Below are 21,285 nucleotides of genomic sequence, written 5' to 3' on the forward strand. Positions count from 1 at the left end.
AACTGACACTACGACGAACTGCATAATACCGCTGCTCAAACACAAACTCCGTGGCCCGTCTGAGTTCAGCAATGTTTGGCATCAGTGTGTTTCCAGGCAGGAGCGTCTGGTTGCTAAGGAGCCATATTGAAACTTTTGCGGTCCTGATCATACTTTGAGCTGCCACATGGTGGCGCCAGACTGCAAGATAATGTTTCACCAAAAGATCAAATCTTGCTTTATTTTAAGGGCACGGTTTTAGAAAACATTATCCTTGAAATTCAAGCTATTTTTTTTAACGTTTTCAGTTTGTATCAGTGACGTGGAAACTTCGCTTTCTTTATCACGCTCCCTCTGGGCCATGCGTCCAATTTCACAGAGTTATCTGAGTCACTGTGGCCTCCTTCACCACACCGAGCATCATTTTGCTGTCACCCACTCCGTCAATCTCAAACACTCGACTTCATCTAAGCCCCATGAAACGCCTTTCATACTTGACTCTGCCCCAAATAAAGTGCCATCCCTGAGCCTCGCGGACACCATGACGTCACCGTCGGAGCAGTGAACTAAAACAATCAACCTCGCTCCTCTCCTCCTGCTCCCCGACCGACCGCACCGCCTCATCTGTGGCATCCACAAACCCCAGGCTCGAGTTGACAGACGCCAGCCAGGAGCTGCATCGCTGTTTGTCTGACTCCGTCACCCACTTCAGCGCAAAAAGGGTTGCCACCGCTCACTTACAGTGCAGTCCCGGCATACGGTAGGGAAGAAGAAGAAGAAGCAGAAGAAGAAGAAGAAGAGGAAACAGCCTAGTAGATACTAGTATATCTTGTGTCCGACAACAGGAAAAAGCATGTCCGCTCAGCCCGGTGAGGAGCTAGGCTCGGAGGGGAGGTGGTTTGGGGATGACTATGAGAGAAACGGCCTGTTTGGGAACACACCGACCCGGTTCGGCGAGTTACGCGAAGAATTTAAGCCGAGAGGCGGCGAGGTGGCGAGCGACCTGGATCAACAATTTCATCCTTTCCAGGACGACGGGAAAAGGCCTCCCGTTGCTATGGAAACTGCATCTACAGGTAAAGCGGGCAGTTATCGCTATTAAGTCTCGCTATTTAGCAGTTTATGGTGTTTCAGCCACGCTGGGTTTCATTTTACCAGGTATTAACAAACCCCACGTCGGTGCTTAGGTGTAAATACAGCGGGAGAGGCGCAGCCGAGTCCGTTTGTTACGGACTTCGCGTCACGGCAGACGGCCTGTCTGTCAGCTGAGTTAAAACTTAACGGTTTGAAAACACAGAAACAAAGATGCTAGCGAGTAACTTCAGCAGGAGGATAGTAAATCAGCTGTCGCAACAGTGATGCTGCAGAGAGTAATGCCGGACAATATTCAATCCATTCAGACTTGGTCAGAGCTTTAGCTTTTGATGGTTATGAAACATCAAATATGACCTATTGTTTCCCCCACGAGTCGACACAGTTCTTTGGTTGATGAGACCCGAGTCTGCAGGCAGGATTCAGATGGGATGCAGCATGCATTATCAAATAGCCTGTTGAACTTTGAATGGCCTGTGAACGTTCACAGACAAAGCTGCTGTACCAGCTCCCACATGTAGGCTTATAGCTATAATAAAATACCTGCATTCTGGGTATGGTGAGGCAGAGGGATGACAGATAGATCACAGGCCCTGTAGCTTCCATATAGTGACTGGGTAGAAAATAATGAAATCCTACAGTTTATCAACAGAAGGAGACTTGACCAAAAGATTTTACTACTCTTGTGACAAGTAGCCTGCATGATGACAGGATTGCTACATCCCTGTTATGGTATTGCTGATGAAACAGTTATGTTACTGGATTCCAGAGGCAGTGTTTTTGTGGGAGCATCATGCAGACCTCAGTTCTAAGTCCGTCACTCTCCTCAGCACAGCTCGGCTCATGCTATTTTTAATCCTGAAGGAACAGGGCTCACTATTCGCTTGGTGAGCAAAACTAGAGCCCTGCACTTTCATTCACGAATTCACTGAAAAATTCATGAGATGATGTTTAAAAAAAAAAAAGAAAGAAAGAAAGGCCGCCTAGTTTCTTCTCTTTGCTGCTCGAGCCTGTCTCATTTCACAGCTGCTGCTGGCCCAAAACAAGAAAAAGAAAATAAAGATGTGTCTTTTTTGTATATCTGTGAAGTACATGAGCATTATTGAATGCATAAATTGGACTTGGATCCTTTGAGGCTCAGAATTTGGCATGAAGGCAGAACTTCAGAGCTAAAAGTGTTGCTTTGGGGAAAAAAAGGGCACTGCAAAATTTATATAACCTACAAAAGCTAAAAATGATCCTCTAGAAGCAGACTGAGCGTAAAACATCCGTGAAACATTGAACCGGCTAGTCGATGTTTGGCCTCACCTTCCACAAAAAACAAAACAAAGGATATGCGCTGCTTTCATATTAGTGTGCCAGACAAGCTCAAAGTTTGTGTGAAGTGTTAGGTGTCCGCGCACACACACACACACACACACACACACAGATTATGTTTTCATTCCTAAAGCGGAAAGAATGGTCGTCTCTTATTGCTATGGCTCCAGCTGAGCTGTGTCCACACCATCGAAGTAATCCACTCTGTCACCTCTGTTCTTTGTGGGAACAGTGCACATCTCATCACTTCTAGCAGGGCAGAGTGGACAGTTTCCTCTTGACCAGACATGTTATGGTCTGTTCTGATCTTTGTCAAGGGCATTCACTGCCAAACCCTCCTCTTCAACACTTTTTCCATCTCTGCTTTGCTGGTGGATCATCACAAAATAATATTTCAAGTTCTGGAAACGTATACATTTTTCCTTACTGAGGCCAGTAAAGAAGTCTGGCCTGTGGAGAGCACAAACTGTGAAATAGTATCTCTTCAAGATGTCTAGAATTGCCTGGCTAGGTAATCGATCCACGCCTGTCCTAAATCTTGTTCACAACAGTGATCTACCCACAGGACGCTGATAGTGCTGATTTCAGCTGTATTAAATTACCACAGGACAGAACCTTAGCCTTGGATCACAGACAGTACAGTGCAGTATAGCCTCTTTTATCCTCAGAAGTTTCCCATCCCATAAGGGTTTCAAAGAGTCATGATACAGAAAGTTGTGGAAGACACTGCTGCATCCTGACCAGGTCTTTTGTGAAAATCCCACAGTAGAGTTTGTTTTTAGCACATGGCTTGTCTAATAGCCTCCCCTGCTCTCTGGCATAGAAGAAAATAAGTGTATATTGTACACAAACAGTGACACCTCCTCCTTTTTCCAACAAGCTCTTGTAACTCCTTACAGTGCATTATAATAGTCACTTTATCATGTCCAGACAAAGCGCATCAGTCATGAGAAACAATCCAGTCCCTGATAGGTGGATTAGACTCGAGCGTTTCTCCGTTTCAGCATATCATCAGCGACAAGGATGAGACAGCATATGTCTGGCTGGGTCCTTTCCATATCTTTCGGATAGCGAAAGCACTTAGTGGACTCCGCTGGACTGCATAAGCCAGCGCAGTGCATTTGTGCCTTTAGCTGGTGAGAGCTCTGCTACCGTTCCCAGGGGGCTGAACAGTGCTAGGTCTTTTCAGACTAGATGATAAAGATGCAAGATAATACAGGGGTGGAGGAGGAGGAGGAGCAGGGGGGAAGCAGCTTAATGGCAAGAGAGGCGAGGCTGTGACGACGAGGCCGATAGTTCAAATAGCCCAACTGTTGGGGATAAACTGAAAATACAAAGAACTGTCTTTTCCTTCACCTTTAATTCAGTATCTTCCAGATGTCAGTGGTCAGCAGAGCAGGTGTTTGAATGTGCGACCATTAGCTATTGTGGTTAAAAATGTGTTGTCCAGCACCATACATAATTAAATAAGGCTAAAAGTGAGTACAATACATACTAACATGTCTGCTCTCCAGGATGATTTGGGCCTAAGTGCTTGTCCTGTGTGTTACCTGCCAGGTTTCCAATCTCATTCATCTTCATCTGTCTCCAGGACTAATTAGCTAATGCTGAGGGATAAAAGGACAGATAAAAGCGTGACAGGCCGGGCCCAAAAAGCTCCACTGCAGGGGACAATAACAAAGCATTATTGCTATCGTCATATCTATGAATCATAATTTCTCATGTCCTTTGATCCCCCGTGTTTACCCTGAAAACAATTAAAAGCCAGCATGTGAAATATGATGCTATGTTTTCGATCTTACTGCCTCAGTCCAGCTCTCCAGCCTGTGGGCACAGAGTAATCCCTGAGCAGAGTATTGCAACACTGCTCATGGGATTAGAGCTACTATCATCAGAGACACTTAAAAACAGCGTGGCCCATCTAAATTTTTTGTGTAGATTATTGCAGCCGACGCATTCCTGCCTTCCTGCCTGCGACTGTACTCTCTCATGCCAATCTTCTGTCTGCACGGTTAAAGTGAAATGCCCATTCAAAGTCACACTAAATTGACGGCTTTGACCAAAAGAAGACAGCTTGCAGACACTTTGTCTGGATCCTCCCACATCCTCTCCATTCATCCATAAAGCTCTATCCAAGCAAGAAAAGTGCGATCAATACAGTAGAAGACAGGTACTGTACGTACCAGGCTTCAGAATCTGAATAGGGACAGATTAGCTTTTATCTAAACTGGCTCGGCATTGATTTATCTTTGACAAAGGCTGCTGGGACAACAATATTTGTGCTGTGTGGTCTCGAGTGATTTTTTTTTTTTTTTTTTTTTTTACAAATGGTGGATACGCTGACGTTTCTCACAGTAATTGTATGTCCTCATTGTCGTGGATCAATGCAACTCAGAGCAGTTGAATCCCCCAGCACAGCTGTTACCCAATCGACCTCTGCTAGTAGTTGTGTTGTACCTCAGCTCTTATTATTGGATGTCTTTGTGCTCTCCACTTTCTTCCTCTTTACTGGCATTAAAGTGGGATAGTTAGGGACTAGCCTTCATGTATTTGTATTTGTATTTCTCTTAAAGCCAGAGCCAATTAAGAGTTGGAGCAGTGCTTCCGTTAACCTGTGACAAATACAGTGAATAAGGGGCTTAATAAAGGAATCTGATAATAGACCACCCACCAATAGGATCATATTGTGAATGACTGTGATTCAGTTCTGTCATTCATATTATTAATAAAAGGCAAATACTGAAAGTTCTTCTTGAAATCAGTATTATTGGTAGCATAATTTTGATTGGTTAGAATATAATTTGCATATATTATCATACATCATTATGCAAGGGAAAAGAGAAATCACATAATTTTGTCCATCCTTGATTGTTCATGTGGACTTGTGTATTTGTTTCATCATCAGAAAGGGGCTTGTAGTATGTAGCAATGTTGCTTATGCTCAGGTGTGACGTAGCTGCAAGCACAGCAAATTTAATGTACTTAATTTAACAACACAAAAGTAGTGTACCATTGGGAAGATCCCGTAGTTAGTGACTTTTTATTCCAGCATCATGCCAAACTTTCTACCCATCCCATGTGTGATAAAAAGTCATCTGTGCTTATCTAACAACAAAAAATGTAACTTCTCTACACTCTATATGAAGTTTAATGCTGATAAAGGGTGTTTTTCTCTCTACCCAGGCTTTCTCCAAATAATTAGTGTAGTAGTGCCAAGTAAGTCTTTGTGCATCATCATCACAAAATCACTTTCTGTTTTGAGTCTTCTAAACAAAGTATTGCACAGTTCCCAGTAAACAGGACAATTTATAGCTAAAAGGATAAGGCTTCACCATATTATTTAACATCAAAGGCACAGATGGCTTTGAAAGAAGAGCACAGTCTTGATGTGTCTTCATGGATTGGTTTCCACAAAGTCATGCAGTGAAAGAGAACTCTTGAAAGGTAACACCACAGTCGAGAGGGTCACGGATGGGGCGATGGAATCGTTACAGTGCAGTACATCAGCAGATGTTTAAAAGTACAGCTGAATTACTGCTAGGATTTATGATGCCATGTGCTTGGACAGCACTGACAGAGATTGTTCTTTTGAAAGTCAGTGCAGCTTGTTGTAATGGTCTGTGGAACCAGCAGCACCTCCTTTATATCTGCACTGGACTCCCAGCTGCAGGTTCTCGAGATTATCAAACATAGCTGAAATGTCTGCTTGCATTTCCTCAATTTTTTTTGAAATCCCTCTCTATTTTTCACATTAGTTTATTCATTTTATCCCACATTGAATAACTGCAGTGGATCAGTAAGTGTCTTCAAGGGAATAAACCCCACTGTGCACCAAGTCCCACATGCAGCTCAGTAAACCCTTAATTTCGAAATGGTAATATATTCATTTTGCAACTCCGGGTCTTTTGATATTGTCTGCACCCACATGTTTTTGTCTGTAGCCTGATAATTAGGAGCCCATGCATTGGCATAGCACAGATTGTCAGGCTGCATTAGTTTCGGAGCTGCACTGGCTGCTCGGAGGACAACAAAAGGACTGCCCCTTCACAGCACATCCACCGGGACTTATTTATTTAACTGCACCGTCCTTTCAGTGGCATGATTCTGTTGTGCGGCTACAGTGTGAGCTGAGAATTCCTCTGTTGTCATATCCAATCCCATCTGAGCGCAGCACAGCATTTGTTTCAGCCTTGTGGGGGTTCCTCCCAGAGTCTGGGTGCTACGCCGTATCAGCACATTCAAAATGCCCTCAATCTCATCTTAACACATCAACTCAAGTCAAGTAGCTGCTCAGTTAAAGACAAGCATCCAGCCTTATTATTGTTGCAGATGCCTTATGCAACTGCTGGTGAGTTTATCTGTGTTGTTACGTAGAAGCTGTTGATAGAGAGGAGGGGGGAGTGTGTTGCCTACAGCCAACAGGATTACTGGCAGTCCATAGCACCAGAGATCACCTCTCTTCACAGTTTGTAGTGGCTCTGAGTGCTTCCCACATCTGCACAGTAGTACAGTGAATCAGTGAGTGTCAGATTATGATAGTGTTGCCAGGGTGATGGCTGATGGGACCCATACAATGGTAGTACACTAAGAGGATTATACATCGGTTCGCTTTAGCAGCACATCAAGGGCATTCATGTCACTGAGCTGAACTTGGCTCAACAGCTGTGCCCATCTATGTTGCACACTGCTTGGATCTATAAGCAGTTCAGATGCTGCTCTACAAGACGCTTGAGTCTGTCAAATACAAAATAATCTGAAGGTCAAGAGAGTCTGGGCCTGCTTTGCACGTCACCCCTCCCCCCATACCCTAGCATGGGTGTGTGGTGTTTATGCCATTGTGCTGCGGTATGATGTATTGTTAATGACCGAGGGAGCAGCAGTACAGTAGGAAGGACAGCAAAAGGGAAGGGTGGCGCAGCTTTTTAGAGGAAGCGAAAGGAGGGATGTGACGTCCTGACCTGTTGGGTCTTCTGTCAGTCAGTGTGCATCCTCCAGAGCTAACCCTAAGGCTGCTATTTTAAATCTTCCCCCCTCGTCCAGCCCAGCAGCTGGACCCAGCCTATTTATAGTTCCACCGCTGCCGTGGGAGAAGCAGGGCTAGAGAGCAGGAGGAGGAGCTCGGTTTGTGGAAGTATAAACTCTGACTTGTACACAGCACAACAAAACCATTAGATATGTGGTTATGTATCATGTGTGTTGGTCCTGTGTTTATGCATGTGTGTGTGTATATGAACAGGACACAGTTTGTGTTTATTGGCCAAGTTGCCTGACTGGAAGACGAGAAATTTGGACATAAAGTCAACAAATCTGAATACTTGACCTTGACTTCTGACATGCCGATTTTGGAATAACATTCCTATCAAGTGCGTCTCATCCTGTCTTGCAAGTCATATGTAATATGAGCATCCTTAACGTTTCCCCGTGGCGCTGTAACAAATTATTCAGTGAGTTGTTGAGTGATATTTTACAGCAGAGCACACACAAAGTCACAGCTAGCACACACACACTGTCTGTTGGTTTTAAATTCATAACGGTGGTTGAACACTGTTAACACTACAGTTGTATCTGAATTAATTTTAGAATGAATCTTTATCACTTAATTTTATACATGTATCATTGAACAGTTTGTCACCCTAGCCTGGACTAGCTTACGACCCGAAATTGAAATTTTTGGAGATGCTAACTTGCACATACAGCACATTGTTCATGTTTTCTGTGTGTGTGCTCGTTTTCGTGACACTGATTTGTCAGGGGAGAAGCCGGATTAGTGATTACAGAGCAGAGATGGGACTAGAGAAAGCCCTTTGCCTGCATGATTTAGAACAGACTCTGGTTGTGGCACTGTGGGTTTTGGGGGTCTGAACAATCCCCCTTTGTCCCACACCGGGTACAAGTACCCTCTGTTACTGCTGCCTCACTGATCTTCACAGCCGAGCACCCAGTCTGACTGCGCTGCTCTCACAGTGCCACAGCCCCTCTCACTGCCAGCTGAAGCATAGCCTTGTTTAACTGGCTGTTTTCATTAATCAGACAGCTCATGATCCTGTGACACAGAGACTGCTGTCATTCTTCCTTATCCTGTTTTTTTGTGTGTGCGTAACCTTGCTAAGTGTCACTTCTCTCTCTTCCTGTCAACCTCTGTAGATGACCCCATGTCTGGCCTGTTTAGGAAGCCTATGAATGACGATGGCGATGTCTACACTTCCCTGCTGTCAAATCAGAGCTTCACATCAGGTCGAGAAGCCTCCTACCTGTCGGACGACCTAAAACCGCCCAAGCCCTCCTCTGGCTCCTCTGCCCTGGATGACTTCTCCAGCGACACCTACAGCTTCAGCTCCAACACCAAGATGACTTCTAACCTGTCTGATGACATGCCAAAGTCTCTGTTCGGCTCAGATAAGACAGAATCCTACAACTACATGGACATCAGCCACGGGGATGAGCGCCATGACCAACAACAGGGGGCTCTGTGCAGCCTGGTGGACACAGGCTCAACTGGTCGTGACTTACTGGGCAGCTACATAGACAAAAACCCTGGAAAAGATGAAGAGGAGGAAGAGGAGGAGGAAAACCTAGGTCCAGCACTAGGCTCCCACTCTTTCCCTTACGTGGAGGAGCCATCTGATGAAGAGCTGTCAGACTACCGCTCCTACCGAAACCTGGGCGGCACCGCGCAGACGGCCAGCCCAGTGAAGATCACTTTGACCGAGTCCCAGCCTCCGACTGCCAAGACCGAGCTGCACCAACAGCCCCCTCCAGTCAGCGTGTCGGAGCGTGAAAACATCCTCAGCGTGGGCTTACAGGGGGTCCCCACTGTGACGCTGTCAGAGCCAGAAGATGACAGCCCAGCTTCCACTCCCAATGCTTCACCAACACGTAGGCACAGCACACACAAGCACCTGTCACATGGTCAGATATAGGAGTGGGTGATAAAATCCGGCAGCATTTCATATTGCGATGTCAGCATATCATAGTGGAGGACATTTAATGGAAAATTTATCAAAGAAACTGTTAAAATAAACAAATGGTAAGGTCTGCTTTTTTCAAATCACGACACTTAATTAAAAAAAAATAAAATGAAAACACACATGTCATCATATCACCCACTCTTATGTCAGATATATTTCATGTAGATGATGTTGAAGCCATAATGAATGGCATTAAAGTCAGCGCTACTTCAGCACTTGTCTTTAAAGGGAGACTTTGTATCATAATTGTAACAAAAGTAAAGAAGAGTCATAAAGTCAGCAAGCTGTAACTAATGCTTGTTAACATTTGCTAATATAAGCCACCGTAAGCTACTGGTCACACCAGAATAAGTAAGGTTGTAACAGGAAACAGCTGAGTGTATTGAATTGAGCAAGGATGTGTTTTATTGCTAATGAAGTCAACATTTCATCTGCAAGAAAAAGTTGCATTCAAAAGTTAGATAGACGAGCTCTAGCTTTGGATTTCCTAATGTGAATGAATCGTCTGATGTGCACTTTCCTTTGCATTTCTCTGTGAGCAGAAAAAGAATTCCCTTCCCATGACATGTTCAAGGCTGACGCAGTGAAGCCTGCTGCTTCCAAAAGCACTCCAAGCACAAAGGCCGGCAGCAGGGAGAATGACGGCAGCAGCGCAGAGTCTGGAGACTCAGAGATCGAGCTGGTGTCTGAGGAGCCTCCAAAGGCCGGTAGCAACCCATTTGCCCAGACGCCTAAAAGCAAGGGCACTTTCAGCCAGCCTAACAACCCCTTTGACAATCCCCCAGTCGCCAAGGGTGGTTTCGGCCTGGCTGGCAACCACGCTCCACCCACAGCCTACAGCATTCTGAGGGAGGAGAGGGAGGCAGAGCTTGACAGCGATCTCTTCATTGAGTCTGCGTCTGAAGAGAGCCCAAAGAGAGAGCAGGGCTTCAGTGGCCCCAAACAGGGAGCCAGCCCTCCCTCTCCCCTGGTTCCCAGTGCCGTCCCTCCCCGCAGCACGGCAGAGGCGGTGCCTGCCGAGCCCCTAATCACAGAAAAGGTGAAGACCCCAGTGAAAACAGAGGAGGATCGCCCCGCCAAGCCCAAGCCCCCCACTGCTGCCGTGCCCCCAGAGGTGCGATCGGAGAGGCCCCGCCAGGACAACATGCACAAGCACACCAATGAGGGCAAAGGAGAACTAGGAAAACCCGCTGCCTCAATCTTCCCTGGCTTTACTAAACAAAAAGGTCAGTTTTCAAAATTTTGATTTTCTCTCTTATCCAAAATTGGTTGTTTTTCTGAGACATACATATTTCACCTCTGCACAAAAATAATAAGATTTCACAAAACATGTCTGTAGGCATTTCATTGTTGCAGTGGTTTCACCTTGCTTGTAAGTTACTATCTTGAGAACTGGCTTTCCAGTAGAAGAGCTATCGCATGTGTGTTTTTGTTCAAAACCTTCCTTCCTCATCATATCAAGGGATATAAACTGAAAATTAACAGCATATTTCTAATCATATCATTTATGCAGCACTTGTGTTTGTTTACCTCCTGGTAGCTGCCTGCATGTTGTCAAGGCCGGCAAAGTAAACAGGATTGCTGAGGAAAATGGTCTGTTCCTCTGCTGAGTGTGTGTGACTCTGCAAGGGGCGGGTGGGAAGTGCTTGTGTTGTACTTTCCTGAGGTCTGCTTCCCCCTGGTGGTACATTGGAGGAAAAAAAAAAAGCAGAACGATGATGAATCAATTCACATTTATGGCAATGCATGACAACTGAAACTTAACAGCCACGCTGTCTAACCTGGAAACATTGCTCTCTGCTTTCAGTGGAAACAGCACAAATAATGCAATTGCAGATGTTGAAAAAATACCTGTTTCTGCATCTTGATGGCATCTGGCTCCTTGCATCCCTCTTAACATCCTGTGATTAGATAAGTCAGTCATGCCAGCCGCAGTCAGCAGGAGTTAATGCTGTCTAAGCTGCACATTTGATGCTGGTATTTTGACTTCTATTGGCTGTTCTCTCTGCCCTTGTAAATAGTGGGTTTACATAATGCCATGATGAAAAACTGGGGCACACTCCTACTTAGGGGCTTCAAAGGCTTCCTCTTGGATTTCACACAATTACAGAGCAGAAGAAGATCACATTTAAATGAATTTTGTTTGGTTTTGGCTCTTCTGTGGCTTCCAAAGAGACAGGTGCATGGGTTTCCTGAAACACACAGCCACTGATGCACTGTGATCCAACAGGATGCAAAGACTGAGTCAGGTAAATCGTTGCAAATTTGAAATGCTTTACAGTACGAGCTGGCGTGATTGAATAGCGAATAAAAGAGGCTGTCCTTGTTTTGTTTACTCAGACTGTAAGAAGGTTCTGGAAATGCTAAAAAGCAGGTCACATGTGTTTTTCTTTCCGCCACTAGGGGGCGCAGTGCACCTATGCCATTGCTGCTGTGTTGAAGACCAGCAGATACTGTATTGTTTTCACCCATCGGTGCACTTCCACGCCAGTTGCCATGGCAACAGTGATGGGGGTGCGTGTTCAGTCTGGTTCAGAGAAGTCTGTTTTTTTTCCCCCTCTCCTCTTGGTTGGTGTTGGCACTGAAGCCTGTCATGGCTGCAGTGAGCAGAAGGAGTGAGGTGTGGCTGTCTGCAGGGGGGGGCCCACCAAGGGGACTAATGGCTTTGATGGGACTGAAAAATGATGTTAGCCCCAAACTATAAAGGAATTGTTGTCTGCTGAGTGCTGACACCACAGTGACAGTGTGGTTTTTCTTGCATTCCGCTTTTAGGTGTTGCCAGGGAGGAAACCTTGCTATTCTAGGGAGGAAATTGCAAAGCACAAGCACATCCTGAGGGTACTAAACAGGGAGCATTGTGCTGTAATGTTCAGTGTCTCCCGTTATGAATTATTAAAGAACAAGCACTTTGCCTCTCCAGTCATCAGTGAGTCATAGTGGAAACAGCTATTTGAATCTCTGGCTACAACCTTACATATGGTTGTGTGCAAATGAAGAACAACAGATCTGGATGTTTGCCATATTTTTCCTCAGCAACATGGTCTCATGTCCAGCCATTTTCAACCTTCTGAAAAAACATTGCTGTGCACCTGGTCTGGTGTGCAACATGGCATCAGATTATTAAAATAACTGCTGTTTAGATGTCACAGAATGCCATATTAGTAGCTTTTGTAGCTTGTATTAAAAAAAATTTATTGGCGTCTCATCAAAGTGCATGTGGGATAACCCTCACGCTGCTCGTACCCCCTCTGCCAGTGTGTTCTGAGGCTCTGTTAAGACTTTTATTGTGAAAGCTTGTGCTTCTTCCCTTTCAAGAAAAAAAAAGCTGAGCCTCCAACAATCACCACCCACCCTCTCACCCCCTTAGGCTCTTAATCATTGCATGGATGGTTTGCTGCAGCAGCAACTGTGGTATGGTGTTTACAATTTAAACCCCCCCCCCCCTCCGCCAGCACACAGACACATACGCAATTTCCCTGCTCCTTCTGTTCGAGCCAGCGCTACTCCACAGCATCAGTCTGTGTGCTCCGCGAGCCGGCAGCACCTTGGAAGCCTTTCCTCCCTCCCTCCCTCTCTGTCGTCGCCGCATCCTTTTCGACCATTCATGCCTTTCTGGGATGAGTGAGTGAGTCGGTGCTACCGAAGAGGGAGACAAAGAAGACAACGGAGACGATAAGGAGAAGGAGAGAAAGAGAACAGGGACATAACTGATCACCAGCATGCAGGCCACTGCAGACGTGACCAAGAAGGAAAGCTCCTGGAGCAGCTGGAAGGGCCAGGGTACTGATGTGTTTACTGTGATTTCCTCATCAGTTTGTCTGTGATTTGTGGCTGTGAGGGATGCACTGTTATCTCTGCATGTAGGTTACATATTCATCACACTATAGGTGTGTATCCTTGAGTGTGTGTATGTGCTTTACATGTGTACATTTGTTGTCTAGCTGTATTTGTCAAGTGTTGGGGAATCAAATAGCAGTGTTTACCTGCACCTTCTTGCTCACGGACACACCCTGATGACAGATCCTTTCTGCTGCATGTGTGTGCGTCTGAAAAAAAGAAAAAAAAACAAAGAGGAGAGGGGGGTGGAGACGTTCATGGGTGTTATGGAAAATTGGGTATACGCACCAGCGTGCTGGGAGCCATCTGTTTTGGCTGCATGTTAATATGGATGCCAGTGTTGTGCTGTGGACTAAGGCGTGTCATTGTTATCACCCTCCCCATTTTGCAACTGTGCAGGGGAGCTGGTTTTATGTGGCGTATGCTCTGTTTTTGTGTAACGAGGCAGTCCGAGCATCTGAACGGCACTGTCAGACTGTCTCCATGGTAACCAGGGCACACCCATCCTGATTACATCAGCCCTATCTCCTCCGCTTCCATGGCACCTTGCAGAGACTGGGCCGGAGAAGAGCATCCTCCGTCTGTCTGTTTCCAAAGCATGGAGGGCTCGTAGACGGGGCTGAGAGAGAAAATGGCGTCCCTTCCGCCACACTAATTGTGGTTTATTATCTGCCATCTTTTTAGGTTTGGCTCAGCAGTGAAAATGTATAGAAATATCTAATTATTGTCTCCCAACAGAGACCACAACAGTCACTGTTTGAGGATGCACAGCTTCTTGATGACAAACCTCCATTTGTCATTATTCTCCTGAGTCATTATTCATTTAATTTGGCCAAAATGAATATGTAACACGATATCTGTCTAACGGATGTGATCTGTCCACAACGAGACGAACGCATCAAATTCAGCTGATACAGTTAGCACAGCAAAGGATGAAACTGAGCAGATTTACTTTGTGCAGTTGAATGTTTGCGCCTCACCTTGATGCTGTGGCCATTTTTATGTTTAGTCATTCTTGTTGCACAGGCACAGTACTGACTCAGCGCCACCAAGCTACTCAAGAATGACCAAACAATGATGCAGACATATCTAAAACTGAGTCATGCACGCTTAATTCAAAATAAACACATGATTCAAGATGACTCACAACAGCCAATAGGTTTTCAGATGCATGCTTTCAAGTTTATTGCTAGACTACTGTGTACGCTTGGCTAGTGGCCTCCAATGTAATGTCTGGCATAAAATCACACAGATGACAAGATGAAGAACAGATGTTGTGCTTAATAAACCTGACGTGTGCAGAATCAGCTTTATCATATTACATTTAGTAGTTTCTTAAGTAAGAGATACATGAACATAAATCAAAACTTATACCCTATACTGTGGTATGTTGCATATTTAGTGGTGTGTGCAACCTGTAGGACATTTAGCTTTTGTTTCAGATCATTATCTGGTTGTTACGCGGCAGAAGAAAATCAAACTTTGGGATAGTTCAGAAAGATAGGAAAAGGTCAGTTTGACATAACATGGTATGGTTTACTCTGTTAGTGATACTGAAGCATGCATAAATGTAGTTTAGTGATATAGAGAGTTTTGAGAGGAGAATTGAGAAATACACTGAAGATGGTTGAAACTTTTTAGTGGTGTTTTGGTTCCAAGTGTTTTTGTTAACTGGCCGCATTTGGACAAGCTGTCAGATTGATGAGATATGGATATTGGATAATAAATCTGAAGTTCACAATCGTCTCGTCACGCCCGAGTCGGAACTTATCACCCCCAAGTCCAAGACCCATGTCTGAACCTCAAGTGCTGAATTTTAGCTGTGAGAGACTGTTGGCAGCAGAAGTCTGTTTGCATGTTTGCTCACTCTGGCTGATGGCTTGTTTGAGGCCACAAGGATGTCTTTAATGATTTAATGAGGTCAGGCTAAACTAGTTTCACTACAAAAAAGGGGGAGGGGGAATCATATGATTGTCACTGGTGTTAATCATTTGCTCTGGTTTTCGTTTGGTGTATCAGAGGCAAAAGTCATTTCGACAAAAGTCATATTGCTCTTCCTCCTTAAATCTGATTCAACATCCTGCATGTTGCACTGTCACCCATGCTCTTCCTTTATTTGTAACTGTAAACCTGCATTCCTTAATATGAGTATTCCGGTTTCAACTGAATGTAAACAATGGCAATATCGTCCCAACTGTCACCTGGTGTAAACAAGCTGCATTACACAAATGAGCTGTTTTATTTTTTGAATCCGTCAGAAATCAGACTCAAATTTGGAAAAATCTCATGTCGTGATGTGATGCTATTAGATGACAATTTCAAATCCTTTATACAGTTTTTCCTCATTTTCTTGACAACAGACTGGCCTCGTGTTAAACCTGCCATTGTCCTTTTGTGCTTCACAATGAAGGGAGAGGCTGTCGTCCTACGTCGGGGTGTGGAGACACATTATGTGCTGCTGATTCCCCAGATTCAGAGCAAATGAATCTCTCTCTGTTCCCAAAGGGACGCTCTTTCCCCTCCCTCCCTCTTCCTCTTTCGGGCCCCTCCCTTCCTCCCTTGCTCCATCTCTGAACGAGTGGTGGGGAGAAAATGGAGCACGGTAACTATGGTAACTGCATCAGGCAGGTGCTCGGCAGATCCTTGCCGCCGGAGCATTTCAGTGGAGCTGCAGAGCATGGCTACAGTCTGTGCGGCTGAGCAGCACCTAATGTTATGGTGGCTGTATCGTCTTTGGCCACAGAAGTCAAATGATGCAATCTTCTCACACAGAAAGCTTTTCTATTTATTTTAGCTGCTCCTTGGCAGTCTGCGTCACGTGTCAGCAGGGCTGTGCTTAAAAGCCCCAGCATAAAAGCTCGCAGAGTGAGAGGGACACTGTGTGTTTGTGTGTGTTGGATTGCAATGTGATTCTTTGGCAACCGCACCCCATAGACGCCCCCTCCCTTCCCCCCTCCCTCTCTCCATCAGTCCCCCTGCGCAGGCGGATGCTGATTTGCTGGTATGACTGTGGCCCCTCCCCTCCTGTGCAGGGGGGGTGACTCCCCCTTCAGTGCTCTCCTTTTGTCCGTGGATAAAGCAGCTGCCTCTTTCCCTGTTCAGCCATGGGAGCCGCAGGTCAGTACATGCTTCTACTGCACTAGCTAAAGCTTCACAGTGCTCTCTGTGCAGCACATCACGAGGCACAGTCACTGTCGCCGCTCAACACCTGTCTCTGGCGGAGCTGTCTGCTGTTGATGTGTCTGTGTGTGTTGTTACAGCTGCTGTGTGCGCTACCTGTGCCAATCTGTGTGTGTGTGTGTGTGAGCATCTCCATTCAAATCAGTAGCCACATGGACAGTTTGTCACTAGTAGCAGCAACAATGGCTGCTGTGGGGAGTGGTGCATGTACAGCAGGGAGGGCACATGGATCCTGTTCCAACTGTTTCTGAATGAGTAATGTCTTTGATTTGATAGTGGGCGGGTGGGTGGGAGCACTGATAGGTACTGTAAGCCACGATTGGTTACTAATAAGGAAAGACAGATTCTACATGTGGTATTTTACAGCTCAGGAACAGTCAGTGTGCATGCAGCAGAGATTCACACAGTCACAATGACTGTTACCACCCAGGTTTAGCCTGCCTTTTTGGCATCCACAGATGCCTTTTAGTGGAGAGTAAAGATGGCCGTCATCACTATGCTGCTCACAGCTCCACGGCTAAAATTAGAGCAGGCAGGCTGGCGGGTAGCTCAGAGAGGAAGAGTAGGCCTTATACACCCAAGAGACCACAGCCGCGATTCCCTCATCTGAACTTCACATGAATGTGCTGGTTCTGCTCGTCTCCCCACGAGACCTGATGGGTTTCCAGGTGCCGGTACCAACAGATGAACGGCAACCCCTAGAAGTACTGTTAGACTGACAGTGCTGGTAGCCGGGGAGGCAGCTGGTTCAGCAGAGGTGAAACGAGCAGCCGACAGTTCTCATGGAAACAGGCCCATGTTTCCAGCCGACACAGACGACTGCCAACGGAGGACCATGTCGGCCTCTTGAGCTGTAATGGTACACTGGGCTAATCCTCAGTTTTCACTTCTCTCTCATCTTTGCAAGTGGCTTTGAATTACAGGCCCCGCCACCCGAAGAAGTGGGGAAATGTTAAAATAGAGGGAAAATGGTGCAGTAAGATGTACGAGTGGCCGCCGGCATGGTGGTTGTTATATATTTCAACAGTTTGTTCCTGAAGGAGTGGGACGGTTTAGAGGATTTTTGGTGTTTCACTGCACTAACAAGACACTGCATTGAAGCATCGTCATCCTTCATTACTGACCACAGAGCTGCTTGTCTGGCCAGGTCACATTGAACCATTATCTGTTCTGCTGATAGTGCTTCTATTTCTGCTACTGCTTTCACCAAGCGACAGGTCAATCATTAATTCTGTTCTGAGAGCAGCTGGTGCAGGTGCGCCTTCAGTGTAACATGGTTCCCTGTTTGTATGTATGTTTGTATATGTGTGAGACCAGACCAGGTGCCACTGTCGATAAGTACACGTCAGATGTAATAAACAAGGTCTCACTGGTCCGGAGTGTGGCAACACAGACCGAGGCATCGCTTCACTCGTGAGAGTCAGCTATTATCTTCTGCAAAGGTCGCTCTATATATAGGAGTAAAGAAACTGAAGTGACGAATCGTCACTCAGACACCTTCAGTCCCACAGCTCACTCTAACCTAATGAAAAGCTAGGTTAGGAAGCTGGGTTAAAACTGGATCACGTGACAGCTGAGGCTCTCGGAGGACGTCAGGTTGTGAACAGCTTCCAGATATTTGACCCAAATGTGTGGTGCGTAGCGCGCAGCAGCCTAATCCACTTTGAAAAGGATACGGTCATGGACGCCCAGGCCTACATGTCGCAGAGTGAGAGGTCAGGTCAGGCTGGTTGAGGGTCCTTACCCTGTTTGTCCTTCTGCTGTCTTCCCCCACAGCGATTGACCTGCTCTACTGGAGGAATGTGAAGCAGTCGGGAGCCGTCTTCAGCAGCGTGCTTCTGCTCCTCTTCTCCCTGACCCAGTTCAGCGTGGTCAGCGTCGGAGCCTACTTAGCCCTGGCAGCCCTCTCTGCCACCATCAGCTTCAGGATCTACAAGTCTGTGCTGCAAGCTGTGCAGAAGACCGATGAGGGACATCCTTTTAAGTGAGTAAAATGGAAGACTGCTGAATGAGATGGTTTATGGAGTTCATTAAAGGTCCAGTGTTTAGGATTTAGGGGGATCTATTGTCAGAAACAGAAGCACTGCCATGTTTCTGCAGTAGCAAAGAAAGGTCAAATCAAACACTGACACCAGTGAGCGTCTTTCCCATTTTTAGTGGCCACCATACGTTCTTCTAGGCTTGGAAGGGGAGGGTGAGGCGAAATGTTTTCAGCTGGTTGCAATCTGCAACCTCACTGCTCGATGCCACTAAGTCCTACACACTGGTCCTTTATTTATGGCATTTAACTAACTGAGGGGTCTTGTCTGTGTTTCTGACACTGTGTTTGTTACCAGATCCTACCTGGAGATGGAAATCGCTCTATCCCAGGATCAGATTAGTAAATATGCCGACAAAATCCTGCTGTACACCAACACCTGTATGAAGGAGCTCCGCAGGCTGTTCCTCGTACAAGATCTGGTGGACTCCTTGAAGGTTTGCCTCAAACTTTGTTTGCCTTTTAGCATCGCTAATTAGGAATGATTATATCTGTCAGCTACTTTAAACTGTACCACCTTCAGCTACAGTCAGCTCTGCCTCAAATAGGGCTTTTTGACCCCAGATCAATCTGGTGATACAACCCTGACTCCAAAGAAATGACTGAGCCTTTCGAGTATGAACGTTTCATACCCATTCATGATACTATACCTACTATACCTGTTATCAACCTGTTGACCTGTGGAATGTTCCAAACAAGTGTTTTTGCAGCATTCCACAACTTGTTGATGCATCAAACTCAGGATCAGCAGATATTTACAAAAATCAATGAAGCTGATGAGGTGAAACCATTAAATATATTATCTTTGTACTGTTTTCAGTTGGGAATAATTAAAAAAGGAGTAGCAAGTCATCACGTTCTATTTGTTTTATGTTACATTCACAGCTTTTTTTGAGTCGCACTTGTAAGTGTACATATATTCTGTCAGATACACAGGCTAAGACATGTCTGTGTCTTTTTCAGTTTGCTGTGTTGATGTGGCTGCTGACCTACGTGGGCGCTCTCTTCAATGGCCTGACACTGCTCATCCTAGGTGACGTCATCCCGATTCTTGCTTAGCTCCATTTTATCTACAACAAACTTCCAAGCACTGCTGTTGACTCACATACTCTTTCATTTCAGATGATCAATAACCTTCAGAAGACTTAATGAACAGAGCTATATAATGTCATTAATGTCATTTCCACATCACTGCGCCAAAACCACATTAATTTATTAGTTGTGTCATTGTGGAACGTGTACAGTGTCTGTTTACTTTTCCAGTGTACATTAGATAAGTGTTGGAGGCCCTGCTCACATAAGTATGTTCCTGTTTGAGCAAATTCCCACTGTAGGTCAGAATATTAACCATTACTCTCTCTATGCCTCTACAGCTGTGGTCTCCATGTTCACCATGCCTGTGGTCTACGAGAAACACCAGGTAAGTGTTGATAACTCAAGTCAAGCCTGGTCGAGAAAATGCTGTTCAGCCTTTACAACTGATATTTTCCTTCTGTTTTCAGGCACAGATTGATCAATATGTGGGACTAATACGGACCCAGGTCAACTCGGTGGTGGGGAAGTGAGTGTTTGCCATCCTTGTTCAAAGTTCACTTACGATATTATGAACAAAAGCAGCTTCAAGCACCAAGTCTGAGCACAAGCCACACAAGAGGACATCAAGCAGTGCACTCTGTTCACAAATGCAGCGAGGAGTTGTTGCTAATTTCCATCATGATCAGACATCTTGATGTCTGAGGCAAACAACTGAAAGAGCAGCACTTGCTGATGTTTGATCAGAGCCACTGACTTGCCCCTGTGCAAGGCACTTAACCCTTATTCCTCCAGTTGAGTTTAGCTGCGGTTGTACTGGGTAAGTTACTGGGTGTAACTGGGACCATTGGGAGCAGGGCGTTAAACCTTCAAATTCACAAGTTCCATTCACAGTTGAATAAAGGCTTTGATGCTAACATGTTGCACAGAGTGAGGAGTGGATCAGCATTGTAGTTTTTGATGTTTTTTGGCAAACTTGTAAATTTAACGAACAGAAACTGACGAGTCTGTTTTCATTTACAATCTGCTGACCCAGAAAATGCAAGAGTGAAGTTTGTCCGTACGTGTCTAGCGGGTCAGCTGATGCCAAAATGTCTGTCTGCAGCTTTTGGACAGAACACATCGGTTTGCCAATTTTAGTAACACTTGTCTTGTTGGTTCGACGGATTGCCATAAAAAGAGAGAGCACAAAAACAGGAGGTCAGAATAAGCTCCACTTAATCTAGAGCAAATATCTTGTTGGACATGTGGTATTAAAGCCTGTTTTCTCTGTACAGGATCCAAGCGAAGATCCCCGGGGCCAAGAGGAAGGAGGAGTAGACCTGTCTGTCTCACCGTGAAGCTGAGAGTCCAGTCCAGCTCAGAGTCAGGCAGTTCGCTCACTGTTGAAGAGCCTGGTCGTCATCTGTGGGGCGTAGTGCTATGTCATCTTGGTGTTCTCTAAAAGCATCCACTGGAGAAGCCTTTCACCCTGTCTATAGCAGTCTTGACACTAACACACAGTCACACGTACATAATCCTGTTTCTAGGTAGACAAGTACACAACTCAAAAACAAAAAAAGGAAACTGACTTTTTTTTGTGTTGCTTATTATGAAGTGCATGAAGTCGAGCCTTGGGTAAATAAATATTTGATATCTTTTGTGCAGTTTTTAAATCACGCTACATTCTTGCTTTGCAGTGCTTGCCACAAACTGTATGGTTTGGCACAAAAAAGCTAAATGCCCTCAGACGTGCTCTGCTGCCAGTGTTAAAGACTGCTTCATGTTTCTGAATTAGCAGACGGGGCTTCTCTCAGTCTATGTCAATATATATAAATATCAAAAATGATTTTCTTTTGGTGT

At 45.4% G+C, this 21,285-nt stretch overlaps 1 protein-coding gene across 3 annotated transcripts; it reads left to right on the forward strand.

Annotated features, from left to right (window-relative positions):
* Positions 1 to 759: 759 nt before the first annotated feature.
* On the forward strand, positions 760 to 21,081 carry rtn1a (reticulon 1a). Of its 3 annotated transcripts, XM_041953360.1 has the most exons (9): positions 760 to 1,055; positions 8,533 to 9,264; positions 9,899 to 10,582; positions 18,150 to 18,357; positions 18,710 to 18,848; positions 19,375 to 19,444; positions 19,785 to 19,831; positions 19,914 to 19,972; positions 20,721 to 21,081. In XM_041953360.1, the coding sequence occupies exons 1-9, from the start codon at positions 833 to 835 to the stop codon at positions 20,761 to 20,763; spliced, it is 2,205 nt and encodes a 734-aa protein (XP_041809294.1). In that variant the 5' UTR covers positions 760 to 832; the 3' UTR covers positions 20,764 to 21,081. The 3 variants fall into 3 exon arrangements, with proteins under 3 accessions (XP_041809294.1, XP_041809295.1, XP_041809296.1); XM_041953361.1 differs by lacking the exons at positions 760 to 1,055; positions 8,533 to 9,264; positions 9,899 to 10,582 and adding an exon at positions 12,920 to 13,136; XM_041953362.1 differs by lacking the exons at positions 760 to 1,055; positions 8,533 to 9,264; positions 9,899 to 10,582 and adding an exon at positions 17,925 to 18,007.
* The last annotated feature ends 204 nt before the right edge of the window (positions 21,082 to 21,285 follow it).

The sequence above is a fragment of the Chelmon rostratus genome, chromosome 15 (genome assembly GCF_017976325.1).
Source record: "Chelmon rostratus isolate fCheRos1 chromosome 15, fCheRos1.pri, whole genome shotgun sequence".
Classification (NCBI taxonomy): Eukaryota; Metazoa; Chordata; class Actinopteri; order Chaetodontiformes; family Chaetodontidae; genus Chelmon; species Chelmon rostratus.

Bases quoted from the DNA above. Each gene is read 5' to 3' on its own strand.
- rtn1a (XM_041953360.1), top strand. From the start codon at position 833: ATGTCCGCTCAGCCCGGTGAGGAGCTAGGCTCGGAGGGGAGGTGGTTT. The intron at 10,583-18,149 runs GTCAGTTTTCAA...CTTCCCCCACAG, and splicing joins TGGCTTTACTAAACAAAAAG to CGATTGACCTGCTCTACTGG. The intron at 19,973-20,720 runs GTGAGTGTTTGC...TTCTCTGTACAG, and splicing joins GTCAACTCGGTGGTGGGGAA to GATCCAAGCGAAGATCCCCG.